The 14,676-nt window shown below is 41.6% G+C and overlaps 1 protein-coding gene across 1 annotated transcript in view; it reads right to left on the bottom strand.

Annotated features, from left to right (window-relative positions):
- The window catches only part of SPINT1 (serine peptidase inhibitor, Kunitz type 1), a 50,976-nt gene that overhangs the window by 22,627 nt on the left and 13,673 nt on the right, over window positions 1–14,676 (bottom strand). Inside the window, exon 5 of the mRNA XM_069729926.1 lies at window positions 236–268. Within this exon, the coding sequence (XP_069586027.1) occupies window positions 236–268 (33 nt within the window). The remainder of the gene's footprint in view (window positions 1–235; window positions 269–14,676) is intronic.

Genomic DNA, 14,676 nt, shown 5'->3' with positions numbered 1-14,676 from the left:
CAGTGAATACCACCAGTGACCAACAGCAGGGCCCATTGTGATCGGTCCTACAGCACAGCTTTGCTGGGCAAGCTGCCAGGCCACAATGGCTAAATCTGCACTCAGCTTGGAAGAGTAATAACCATTTTTAAAAAAATTTGTTCGATATGACTTACCGTAATTAAATTATTTGCAAAAAGAAAAAAAAAAAAAAAAAGACAGACAGACCCAAGTCATAAAACCAAAATATATTTACCGGGCTTCAGTCTTCTTCCTTTATCGAAGCCATCTGCAATGCAGAAATGAAGGAGAATTAGATGGAAGACAAAAGATCCACAGAGACCGTCCCAAAACACACTTGTATGTGCTGCCAAACACAAGATGTATGGGGAGATGCCTAGTGGACTGGCCAGCCATGGGTTAATCCAGCCCTGGCCAATATGGATTTCGGACCCCCTACGACGCTTCAATCTTTGGTTAATTAAGTAGTCCTTTACATCCATTTGAGGGTCTTATAAAAGAAGCGTTCGGGCACACGAGACCAAGCAATGTCTAGACTGTATTGCTCATGGAGTTGTAATAAGGAAGGAGGCCGTGGGACCTCCCAATCCCACCAAAAACAAATATTGACAGGCCCTTAGACTTCAGCCTAGTTAGCCCCATTATTAAGACAGACCTTTGTGGAAATTATTTTACACCTTAGAGAAGGCCATTTTGCATCTACCAAAAAAATAAATAAGGCAATTTGGCAATCCATCGATTTTCGTTTTGGAAGACTAAATGTTACTAAACAACAAAATGTTTTTCCAGAAACGTCACGTGGAGGGTGGCCTCCATACAACTCTGGTCTTAATCCCTGTTTCTGTAATAAGTTTAAGGGAAAAAAAATATATAACATATATACACACAGTATATACACATCTCATATACACACATATATATAAACACATCTCATTACTTGAGATTTCTCGAGCACGCTCGGGTGACCAAGTATTTTTTAGTGCTCGGAGATTTTCATCGCCGCAGCTGCATGATTTACATCTGTTAGCCAGCATAAGTACTTAAGCATAAGTAGGGGTGGACACTCCTGGACTCTTTTCTTGGTGCTAAGACAGGTAAATATATTAAATACTCTATGTGGCTTTGTTGTGGCCACTTTCATTGTTAATAAGTATGGTTTACGGTCTGGCACCTAATTGCATTACAAGTAGGCAGCATGGGCGCCGTGCAATAGTAATATAGTACTACACTTCATAGCAGTAGGTATATCCTGAGCTACCCATTTATAACTCCATGATGATTTTTTGAGTCCTGTGGGTGTCCTTATTTTGACATGTGTTATGTGGTTGTACTCTCCCCCCCATTCCAGTTGTTTGTCATCTTTTACCTGATTTTCTAAATAAATTTATATGTATTATTTCAAATATTTTGGGATTTTCTTTGTCGTGTGTTTTTTCTTTGGTTGATATAAGTTTGGCGACTTTATCCCGCTGTTATGTCTATAGAAGATACATAAGTCACAGTATATGGATATTTACTATTTTTTATATTTGTGTTTACTGTGATTTCTTGCTTTCATGAGGTGTGTTGACAGCATAAGTACATGTGGAGGTTGCCTGGTTGCTAGGGAATCCTCACATGTAATCAAGCTGTGTAATAGCTGTAAATAGTTCAGCTGCGACGATGAAAACAATCTCCGAGCACTAAAAAATGCTCGGACACCCGAGGGTGCTCTAGAAATCTCACTCATCTGCACTGCAAACAGGTGACTGTGCCCATACTGTCCAGACTATTTACAGCCAGGAAAATGGACAGAATAAAATCATTTAAAGGGACACCGTCACCTGAATTTGGAGGGAACAATCTTTAGCCATGGAGGCGGGGTTTTCAGGTGTTTGATTCACCCTTTCCTTACCCGCTGGCTGCAATATTGGATTGAAGTTCATTCTCTGTCCTCCATAGTACACACCTGTGCAAGGCAAGATTGCACCTTATGCAGGCATGTACTATGGAGGACAGAGAATGAACTTCAATCCAATATTGCAGCCAGCGGGTAAGGAAAGGGTGAATCAAACACCCAAAAACCCCGCCTCCATGGCTGAAGATTGTTCCCTCCAAATTCAGGTGACAGTGTCCCTTTAAAGCGAATATCCAGCTATTACGTTGGTTTTCTGAGAATCAATCTCCCATCTTTATTATAGCCAGAGATGTGAATATGAGAAATAAAAATTTAACTTTCCAGCTTAGACAAATTTTAAAGATAACATACTGGTTATCCTTAGCCAACACTAGAGGGAGCTTCCTGCACAGCATTTACTCTTGAGCCCTTCAGCCACCACTAGAGGAAGTCTCCTGCATAGGCATTTACTACTGAGCCCAGCAGCCACCACTAGAGGGATCCTCCTGCATAGGCATTTACTACTGAGCCCAGCAGCCACCACTAGAGGGATCCTCCTGCATAGGCATTTACTATTGAGCCCATCAGCCACCACTAGAGGGATCCTCTTGCATAGGCATTTACTCTTGAGCCCTTCAGCCACCACTAGAGGAAGTCTCCTGCATAGGCATTTACTACTGAGCCCAGCAGCCACCACTAGAGGGATCCTCCTGCATAGGCATTTACTATTGAGCCCAGCAGCCACCACTAGATGGACCCTCCTGCATAGGCATTTACTATTGAGCCCAGCAGCCACCACTAGAGGGATCCTCTTACATAGGTGTTAACTACTGAGCCCTTGAGGTAGAGGGATCCTCCTGCATAAAGTGCTGCAGAATATGTTGGCGCTATAGAAATAATAATAAAAAAAAATATTAATTTTTTTTATTATTATTTGTGTTTACTATTGATCCCGTCAGCTACCACTAGAGGGATCCTCCTTAATGGTGTTTAGTATTGAGCTCTTAAGCAACCACTAGAGGGAGTTTCATGCAGTGTTTGTTATCAAGTTCATTAATATGAACTTCCCAAATTCACTCTAGTGACAGCTGCTCCCCACAGAATAGCTGACAGACCTGTGGTAAGGGCAAGGGGGAAGTGAGGGGGGTCTACCTACTGGCATATGTGCTGGAATTTCAGTTTAAAGGGAATCTGTCACCTCATTTTTCGCATATAAGCTGCAGTCACCGCCATCAGGGGCTTATCTACAGCATTCTGTAATGAGGTAGAAAAGCCCCGATGTATCCTGAAAGATAAGAAAAATTAGTTAGATTATACTCACCCAGGGGCGGTCCGGTCTGATGGGCGTCACGGTCCGGGTCCAGCGCCTCCCATCTTCATACGATCATGTCCTCTTCTTTGCTTCATGTACTGCTCCTGCGCAGGTGTAATTCTCTTAACTTTTGAGGACAGCGTAAAGTACTGCAGTGCGCAGGCGCCGGGAAAGGTCAGGGAGGCCCAGCGCCTGCTCACTGCAGTACTTTGCTCTGCCCTTAATAGGACACATAAAGAACGCCTGCGCAGGAGCCACGACAGGAAGCAAAGAAGAGGACGTCATCATATGAAGATGGGAGGCCCCGGACCCAGAGCGCAACACCCATCGGACCGGACCGCACCGGGACCGCCCCAGGGTGAGTATAATATAACCTGTTTTTCAGGTTACATTGGGGGCTTATCTACAGCATTACAGAATTATGGGGCGAGAGGGGACCTCCCAACCACCCTTAATTTTGCTGTTTACTGGCTGACGTATTAGTGGCTCCTTGCTAAGGTAATATAGGTATACCTAATGTGCAGTATATTTATGCAGGGTTTACATCGATGAATGGTAATTAATTATGTATAGATGCCTTTGGCACTGATTTATTATATCAAGTTTGAGTACCCTGTCACATATACTATATAATTGTCTAAGGGTCACTTCCGTCTGTCTGTCCTTCTGTCTGTCACAGATATTCATTGGTCGCGGCCTCTGTCTGTCATGGAATCCAAGTCGCTGATTGGTCATGGCAAAACAGCCATGACCAATCAGCGACAGGCACAGTCCGGAAGAAAATGGCCGCTCCTTACTCCCCACAGTCACTGCCCAGTGCCTGCATACTCCCCTCCGGTCACCGCTCACACAGGGTTAATGCTGGCAGTAACGGACCGCGTTATGCTGCGGGTAACGCACTCCGTTACCGCTGCTATTAACCCTGTGTGTCCCCAACTTTTTACTATTGATGCTGCGTATGCGGCATCAATAGTAAAAACCTGTAATGTTAAAAATAATAAAAAAAAAAAACCTGCCATTCTCACCCTGCATAGTCGGCCGATCCGCTCGCGCCTGCCGCCATCTTCCGTTCCCAGCGATGCATTGCGAAATTACTCACAAGACTTAGCGGTCTCGCGACACCGCTAAGTCATCTGGATAATTTCGCAATGCATCCTGGGAACGGAAGATGGCGGCAACCGCGCGCGCCTCGGGACAGCTTCGCTGGATTGGATCCCGGCGGGTGAGTATAGAACTATTTTTTTTTTTTTTTAAACAGGGATATGGTGCCCACACTGCTATATACTATGTGGGCTGTAATATATACAGTGTGGCTCTGTGCTTTATACTACCTGGCCAGTGTTACATACTATGTGGGCTGTGTTATGTACTGCGTGGGCTGTGCTAGATATTACGTGGCCAGTGTTATATACTGTGTGGGCAGTGTTATATACTACGTGACTGGGCAATATACTACATGGACATGCATGTTCTAGAATACTCGATGCGTTAGAATCGGGCCACCATCTAGTTGTATATAACTATATAGAATTGTAGGCAATCATGTTAATTTAAGCACTAAGTTTAGACGGATTTGTATCACAGGGAGTTATGTATTTATTTACTTAAATTGTTTTGAGTTGGTTGATTTGATGCCCCTCTAATGGGTATTTCTTTTGTTTTGATGTATTATGTCTTTTATCCTTTTTAACCCCTTCATGACCCAGCCTATTTTGACCTTAAAGACCTTGCCGTTTTTTGCAATTCTGACCAGTGTCCCTTTATGAGGTAATAACTCAGGAACGCTTCAACGGATCCTAGCGGTTCTGAGATTGTTTTTTCGTGACATATTGGGCTTCATGTTAGTGGTAAATTTAGGTCAATAAATTCTGCGTTTATTTGTGATAAAAACGGAAATTTGGCGAAAATTTTGAAAATTTCGCTATTTTCACATTTTTAATTTTTATTCTGTTAAACCAGAGAGATATGTGACACAAAATAGTTAATAAATAACATTTCCCACATGTTTACTTTACATCAGCACAATTTTGGAAACAAAATTTTTTTTTGTTAGGAAGTTATAAGGATTAAAATTTGACCAGCGATTTGTCATTTTTACAACGAAATTTACAAAACCATTTTTTTTAGGGACCACCTCACATTTGAAGTCAGTTTGAGGGGTCTATATGGCTGAAAATACCCAAAAGTGACACCATTCTAAAAACTGCACCCCTCAAGGTACTCAAAACCACATTCAAGAAGTTTATTAACCCTTCAGGTGCTTCACAGCAGCAGAAGCAACATGGAAGGAAAAAATGAACATTTAACTTTTTAGTCACAAAAATTATCTTTTAGCAACAATTTTTTTATTTTCCCAATGGTAAAAGGAGAAACTGAACCACGAAAGTTGTTGTCCAATTTGTCCTGAGTACGCGGATACCTCATATGTGGGGGTAAACCACTGTTTGGGCACGCGGCAGGGCTTGGAAGGGAAGGAGCACCATTTGACTTTTTGAATCAAAAATTGGCTCCACTCTTTAGCGGACACCATGTCACGTTTGGAGAGCACCCGTGTGCCTAAAAATTGGAGCTCCCCCACAAGTGACCCCATTTTGGAAACTAGACCCCCCAAGGAACTTATCTAGATGCATATTGAGCACTTTAAACCCCCAGGTGCTTCACAGAAGTTTATAACGCAGAGCCATGAAAATATAAAATAATTTTTCTTTCCTCAAAAATGATTTTTTAGCCTGGAATTTCCTATTTTGCCAAGGATAATAGGAGAAATTGCACCCCAAATATTGTTGTCCAGTTTGTCCTGAGTACGCTGATACCCCATATGTGGGGGTAAACCACTGTTTGGGCGCACGGCAGGGCTCGGAAGGGATGGCACGCCATTTGGCTTTTTAAATGGAAAATTAGCTCCAATCATTAGCGGACACCATGTCACGTTTGGAAAGCCCCTGTGTGCCTAAACATTGGAGATCCCCCAGAAATGACCCCATTTTGGAAACTAGACCCCCAAAGGAACTAATCTAGATGTGTGGTGAGGACTTTGAACCCCCAAGTGCTTCATAGAAGTTTATAATGCAGAGCCGTGAAAATAATAAATACGTTTTCTTTCCTCAAAAATAATTATTTAGCCCAGAATTTTGTATTTTCCCAAGGGTTACAGGAGAAATTGGACCCCATAAGTTGTTGTCCAGTTTCTCCTGAGTACGCTGATACCCCATATGTGGGGGTAAACCACTGTTTGGGCACATGCCGAGGCTCGGAAGTGAAGTAGTGACGTTTTGAAATGCAGACTTTGATGGAATGCTCTGTGGGCGTCACGTTGCGTTTGCAGAGCCCCTGATGTGGCTTAACAGTAGAAACCCCCCACAAGTGACCCCATTTTGGAAACTAGACCCCGAAAGGAACTTATCTAGATGTGTGGTGAGCACTTTGAACCCCCAAGTGCTTCACAGACGTTTACAACGCAGAGCCGTGAAAATAAAAAAATCATTTTTCTTTCCTCAAAAATGATGTTTTAGCAAGCATTTTTTTAGATTCACAAGGGTAACAGGAGAAATTGGACCCCAGTAATTGTTGCGCAGTTTATCCTGAGTACACTGATACCCCATATGTGGGGGTAAACCACTGTTTGGGCACACGTCAGGGCTCGGAAGTGAGGGAGCACCATTTGACTTTTTGAATACGAGATTGGCTGGAATCAATGGTGGCGCCATGTTGCGTTTGGAGACCCCTGATGTGCCTAAACAGTGGTAACCCCTCAATTCTACCTCCAACACTAACCCCAACACACCCCTAACCCTAATCCCAACTGTAGCCATAACCCTAATCACAACCCTAATTCCAACCCTAACCCTAAGGCTATGTGCCCACGTTGCGGATTCGTGTGAGATATTTCCGCACCATTTTTGAAAAATCCGCGGGTAAAAGGCACTGCATTTTACCTGCGGATTTTCCGTGGATTTCCAGTGTTTTTTGTGCGGATTTCACCTGCGTATTCCTATTGAGGAACAGGTGTAAAACGCCGCGGAATCCGCACAAAGAATTGACATGCTGCGGAAAATACAACGCAGCGTTTCCGCGCGGTATTTTCTGCACCATGGGCACAGCGGATTTGGTTTTTCATATGTTTACATGGTACTGTAAACCTGATGGAACACTGCTGCGGATCCGCAGCGGCCAATCCGCAGTGTGGGCACATGGCCTAATTCTAAAGGTATGTGCACACGCTGCGGAAAACACTGCGGATCCGCAGCAGTTTCCCATGAGTTTACAGTTCAATGTAGACCTATGGGAAACAAAAATCGCTGTACACATGCTGCGTAAAAACTGCACGGAAACGCAGCGGTTTACATTCCGCAGCATATCACTTCTTTGTGCGGATTCCGCAGCGGTTTTACAACTGCTCAAATAGAAAATCGCAATTGTAAAACCGCAGTGAAATGCGCAGAAAAAAACGCGGTAAATCCGCCATAAATCCGCAGCGGTTTAGCACTGCGGATTTATCAAATCCGCAGCGGAAAAATCCGCAGAGGACCAGAATACGTGTGCACATACCGAAACCCTAACCCTAGCCCTAACCCTACCCCTACCCCTACCCCTACCCCTAGCCCTATTCTAACATTAGTGGAAAAAAAAAAATTTCTTTATTTTTTTTATTGTCCCTACCTATGGGGGTTACAAAGGGGGGGGGTCATTTATTTTTTTATTTTGATCACTGAGATATAATCTATCTCAGTGATCAAAATGCACTTTGGAATGAATCTGCCGGCCGGCAGATTCGGCGGGCGCACTGCGCATGCGCCCGCCATTTTGGAAGATGGCGGCGCCCAGGGAGAAGACAGACGGGACCCCGGCAGGGTCGGTAAGTATGATGGGGTGGGGGGGTACCACGGGGGGGGGATCGGAGCACGGGGGGGGGAAATCGGAGCGCGGCAGGCGTGGAACGGAGCACGGGGGGGGCTGGAACGGAGCACTGGGGGGGGGGCGGAACGGAGCACTGGATGGAGGGGAGCCGGAGCAGTGTACCAGCCAGATCGGGGGGCGATCGGTGGGGTGGGGTGGGGGCACATTAGTATTTCCAGCCATGGCCGATGATATTGCAGCATCGGCCATGGCTGGATTGTAATATTTCACCCGTTATAATAGGTGAAATATTACAAATCGCTCTGATTGGCTGTTGAAAGTGAAACTGCCAATCAGAGCGATCGTAGCCACGAGGGGGTGAAGCCACCCCCCCTGGGCTAAACTACCACTCCCCCTGTCCCTGCAGAACGGGTGAAATGGGAGTTAACCCTTTCACCGGATCTGCAGGGACGCGATCTTTCCATGACGCCACATAGGCGTCATGGGTCGGATTGGCACCGACTTTCATGACGCCTACGTGGCGTCATGGGTCGGGAAGGGGTTAATAATTATTAATAAAATATGACTTTGAGTATACTTTGGTTCTTCTTTTTTTTGTTGTTTTGCTATAGTTATTTGAAGTGGCAAAACTTGTTGTATATTGTGGGACTCCTTTGTTGAGTAATTACAATTTTGCTGTTTTTGTGAAAGATTGTCCGTATGATGGATTTAAAGGCCAGGGAAGGTGCCCGACGATCTAAGGCTATAGACATCTATGTCATGGACTATAGTCCCTACCCTGGATCTGCCCCCACCAACCTTCCCTACAGCTCCTACCCAACATCCCCACAGTCCCTATCCCTATTGCCTTTATACACTTGCTTTGGCAAAACTGATGTGTACTTGGTCCTGCCAATAAAGCTTCTTTGAATCTTGACATCTTTACAAAAAATACCCCAGTTGTTTCGCAAGATGCCTCATATGAGATCAAAGATCTCATATACAAATACAGGAATGCTTTGCAGCGTTAAACAAAACTGTGGTGGAATCGATCCTCTTTAGAAAATAATCTTGATAAGAAAATTATCCCTAGGGGTCTAAGGATCCAGCTTTACCCCACTTACGATCTGGGGGAGCAAGAGTTCACTAAAAAGGTGGATATCAGCAGCATCTAAATGTTCTTTGGAGTTTATACAAATATTAATTGACAAAAACACATCATCGTTGCAACAGGTGGATAGGGAATTGGATGAATTACATAAGTCCCTACAAAAAGATATGCCTAGTGACCAATTCACCAAATGGTCCAAGGATCTGGAAACAGATATTACCACCTTGGAAGAAAAAGTCAGTCAGGATAAACAGAAAATATTAACGTTATGCTGGAGATTATGATACGAATAAAGTATTTCGATGGCAACAAATTAGAACTCAAACTACTTCAGCCCCTAGATCAAGAGGGAATTTGGAAGCTTCAAGTGTATCAGCAGTTGATAGCAATGCATCTGCCAGTGATTTGGAATCCCCACCTTAGAAATGGGGATCGGAGGAAAAAGTTCCCTGAAATATTTCATAAGGCACAGAGAGGTTGAAGGAATAAGGATCAGTACCAGGTAGTTAATCTATTGAACCATATTTTAACTCCAGTACAACTAAAGGCATTACAAAAAGGATTAACCTTTTCCCATTCACATTATTTAGATGCATTCACATGGGTAAAAGATTTTCATCTGTTTGCCAGAAAATTGATTCTTGAAAAGCTTCATGCTAAAAACTATGACTTAGACCCCTTATCCAGTTTGGAGAAAAAATAGACCCTGGAAATTTTAATTTCTTTGGCGGAGGAGAACAACCCCTTTGGAGGTGAGTGCCATTCCACAACATTTTTAACCAAGTCAAAAAAATTTCCTTCTCTAAGTTTATGCCCAGCGGTCGATATCTTCACGAGACTGGTGTCTCAGGTTGTCGAAATATTGGCCAAAAATCAAAAGTGCCCATCTAATATAACCAAAATGGAACAGCTAGCTATTGATGAACTTAAACCTGGCATGATGTTGTATACAAACCGGCCGATAAGGGTGGGAACCTTGTCATTTGGCCTAAAGAAAAATATGAACGGCAGGCTAGCAAGCTATTAAATGATGCAACTTGTTATAGGAGACTTACCTTTAATCCTTTATTCTCTTTTCAGAAACACTTAAAATGACATCATGGAAAAAGCATTTATGCAAGGCATGGTCTCCAAAAACATTGGTAGATTGTATCCGGGACAGTCATCCCAATCTCCCCACATTCTACTGGATTCCAAAACTTCACAAGAACCCTCTGGATCTGCCTGGCCGCCCGATAGCCTCAGGTAATAATGGACCCTGTTAGCTGATTGCAGATATTGTGGGCTATTTCTTGAAGCCTTTGGTCACCAATTTGCAGTCATACATTAAGGACACAACATCGGCGTTACAACGACTTGATCAACTGTATCTTGAGGACAGTATGGTCATTGTCACTGCCGATGTGGTATCTCTTTACACCTCCATCTGCCACAAGGATGGTTTGGAGGCTGTAAGACGGTTTCTTATTTCCGGCTCCGTGGATGGCCCCCTTGTGGATCTGATTTTGATTTTTTTGGAGTTCCTTTTAACTCATAATACCTTTACATTCAATAACTACACATCCCTTCAATTACAGGGCACCGCAATGGGGGCTTCATGTGCCCCATCGTATGCAACTTATTTTTGGGGGCCTGGGAGATGGATGTCTTTCATGGTGACCTCATCCAGGGAATGAGCAACGTTCATAACTGGATAAGGTACATTGATGACATCCTCTTCCTATGGGATGGTTCATCTGGAGAATTGAATAATTTGATGCATCAACTTAACAACAATGACCTTAACATTAGGTTAACTTTTAAATCTGGAAGGGAAATGGATTTCCTGGATATTAAGATGATCGCTGGTCCAGATGGTCATCTGGAGACAGACATATTCAGAAAACCTACATAAACTATTTCTTTTTAAATTGGCGGACTCGTCCCACCCGGCATTCACAATCCGGGGTATTCTACATCTACTATTATAAGACGACTCATTGGATATTTCTGTAATATTATTTTATTGTGAATATTTGGTAGATCATGAATTTTTTAGTACCTTGAATCTATAGGTCTTTTGGTTAAATCTATTAATGATTGGGATTTTTATCCTAATACCTTACATTTGATCGATAGTGTCAGGTATATGATCATATTAAATTTTTACATAAAACAATATATATTAGTAAATTTTAATTTTGTATTTATTCAGGTTAAGATCAGGCTTTTATAATTTCCCTGGGTTTAAACACACATAATTCACTTCATTTATAAATGCTTACAGGCTCGGCACTTTTATTTATCAAATTGTTCACATTTTTATTTATTTTGTCATTACTAGACAGCATCAAGCACTTACTTTCTAATGCACTCGCAATGGAATCCATGGCTTGTATTTACAATTTCTTTCAGTCACTGAGGTTTTATCAATTATACTTGGGCCTGGTTTTATTGTATTTTTATGTAAGGTTATTGTTTGGATATTTAAAGCAATATAACTTGCACTTGTTCACTATTACTTCATAAGTATTATCATATAATAAAGCACTGGCACTTTTTAAAATATTTGCAATATGGATTTATTATTCTTTCATGTGTTTTTCACTTTAAAAGACTTCCAATGTGGAGGTAGTAGTTATAAACTGGGTTTAACAGTATCTTGCAATCTTTTGACATTTTTTCCCTTTTCACTACTTGGCATCCTGGTTTTAATTAGGGTTCTCCTCCTCAGTGGACGCTCCTGGGATAGTGCGCATGCGTTTGCTTTTGCATCACCATGCATTTCCGGAGGCGCTCCTTCCAGAGTCCGCTTGCGTACCAGCGTGTGGTCCAAGGAGCACTGATCCGGAAGTGCTTTTCACAGCGATGACGATGGTCGCATGCACCATGAATCTCGTCTGGAGCGACCACCACAATGGTAAGCTGAAAGAGTACGCACTTCCGGAGGTGTCGCATTCTTGACCGTCAAACGTTCCACCATGCGGTTCAATAGAAACATCCAGGGTTCTCACTCTGGCTGCACTTACCGCAGCACCAATAAGAAACAGTTATCAATATAGGCCGGTCCCAGCTTTACACATCTATTGGTCACTGCTTGATTTAAAAAACCCTGATTTCACCCATATTGGCACGCCCCCGGAAGAAGCTAAGGGCGAAACGCAAAAGGGGCGAGAGGGGACCTCCCAACCACCCTTAATTTTGCTGTTTACTGGCTGATGTATTAGTGGCTCCTTGCTAAGGTAATATAGGTATACCTAATGTGCAATATATTTATGCAGGGTTTACATCAATGAATGGTAATTATGGTATGTATAGATGCCTTTGGCACTGATTTATATTAACTTTGAGTACCCTGTCACATTGCCTATAATTCTATATAGTAATATACAATCATGTTCATTTTAAGCACTATGGTAAGTTTTTACAGATTTTTATCACCGAGAGCTATTTATGTACTTACGATGAAACAAGAAAAGAAAACAGTGCGGCACTCACCCTAAATATTTGAAGCTGTAAAATCGTGCTCTTTATTGGAGAAAAATATATAAACCATCCATTAGGACATCAGGTCAGCGGGAGGGTGCGGAGGTGGAGTGTGGACGACGGCCGTTTCGCACGGTATGTGCTTCAACGGGTCCAGTTCACTGATTACTATACGTCATTTCCTTATAAAGGGTTTCCGACGTGTGAATACAATGACAACAGTGCATATTCACCTACACATGAACTAAGTGAAATTGTGCAAATAATATACATAAACAGTAATCAAATTGCAATATTGCAACAATAAAAGTTGTTTCAGACTTGCTTAATTATTATATAGTAATAACATTTCCATATGTAATTAAATATTTTTAAATATTTTTTTAAAAGCATAAAAAACCTCTTATACTAAAGAAATACCGACATGTCTAATTTGTCATTTAAGCCTATTGGCCCTTGCGCGTTAGTGTTCAGAATCCACCGGGCTTCTTTCTGCAATAGTAGTCTATTTTGATCTCCTCCCTGCGGGGGATATTTCACTATCTCTATACCAGCAAAAAGCTATAAATTAGGGTTAGCGTTGTGCTTTTCTCTCATGTGTTGAATCAATCTCTGATAGCCTTTCCCTGTAGCAATTGAGTTCTAGTGTTCAGTGAACCTTTTTATCAGCGGTCTTATAGTTTTCCCGATGTAGAAATACCGGCACGGGCAGAAGAGAACATACACGACAAATTTGCTCTTACAGGATATAAAATCCTGAATTTTATGTGTAATAGAGCCAATTTGGATGGGATTGTGTGTAACATGGAGATGACAAAACCTGCAGTTTCCGCATTTATGATTACCTACTGGCACATTATTAGTTAACCAATTTTGTTTAGTGGCTAAGATTTTATTGTGTACTACGGTAATAAATCAGATAAATTATGTGCTCGTTTATATACAAATTTTGGGGCATGACTATTAATAGACATCAGATCTTAGTCTGTTTGTAAAACATGCCAATTTTTACGTATAGAGGCATGAATAGCTTGGTCCAAATTGGTATGTTTAAAACAAAAAGAAAAAGGAAAAGATGGGGGGAATTTTTCTGCACCAATTATTCCTTTTGATAAAGAATGTTTTACTCCACTCCTTTTACTCAGAAAATCTTTTTGGGAGAATTCTTTAATGCGTTTTTCTGCTTCTATTAATGTTTGTTTCGGATAACCTCTATCAATGAAACGAGATTTTAATTCATCAATCTGCTCCTCAAATATTTTATTATTACTATTAATTTTACGCAATCTAACCATTTGGCTGTATTGCAATCCTCTTTTTGTATGGGCTGGATGATCATATTATTTGTTGCGGTTTGTTTTCTGAACACTTTAGTTACTATTTCGCTGTCCACAATCTCTATTTTTACATCCAAGTATTCTAAACTGTCTGCTCCAAAACAAGAGGTAAACATCATATTTTCTGAATTAGAAACGTTAAGATATTTTACAAAATCATTAAATACTGTTTTATCCCCGTCCCAAATTATCATAATATCATCCACAAATCTTACATAGAAGCGGATATGTTTCAGAAAAGGGTTATTGATATTATTGATATAAGTATCTTCGAAGGCAGCCAAAAATAGATTTGCATAAGTGCATGAAGTGGGCGTACCCATGGCAGTCCCCATCAATTGTTTATACCATTTATCCATGAACTTAAACGAATTATGGGACAAAATGAAATCCAGGCTTTCCAGAATAAAAGAAATTATATTAGAATCTAAATTTCTATTTTGTAAGATTTTTTGAATCGCCAGTATACCTTTTTCTTTTGGGATACGGGTATAGAGATTTACTACATCAATAGAACATAAAGGTGGCAATATAGTAATAATGGATAAGCAATACTATATATCTGAAGCCCTCTCACAATTACATGACGAAAACACTTATTGTGTGTTGTCACAAAATCCCACCCAAAACTATTAAACCAAGTTGAGATCTTTACTAAGAAAATATGTGGAAAAGGGAATATTACCAAAGAAGCGAGCTGAAAGTCTCCTCCTCGAATACCCGCAATTTCCCTATTGGT

This window comes from Ranitomeya imitator, chromosome 1 (assembly GCF_032444005.1).
Source record: "Ranitomeya imitator isolate aRanImi1 chromosome 1, aRanImi1.pri, whole genome shotgun sequence".
Taxonomy (NCBI): Eukaryota; Metazoa; Chordata; class Amphibia; order Anura; family Dendrobatidae; genus Ranitomeya; species Ranitomeya imitator.
Note: the sequence above shows the minus strand (reverse complement) of the source record. Positions and strands in the feature narration are given on the sequence as shown.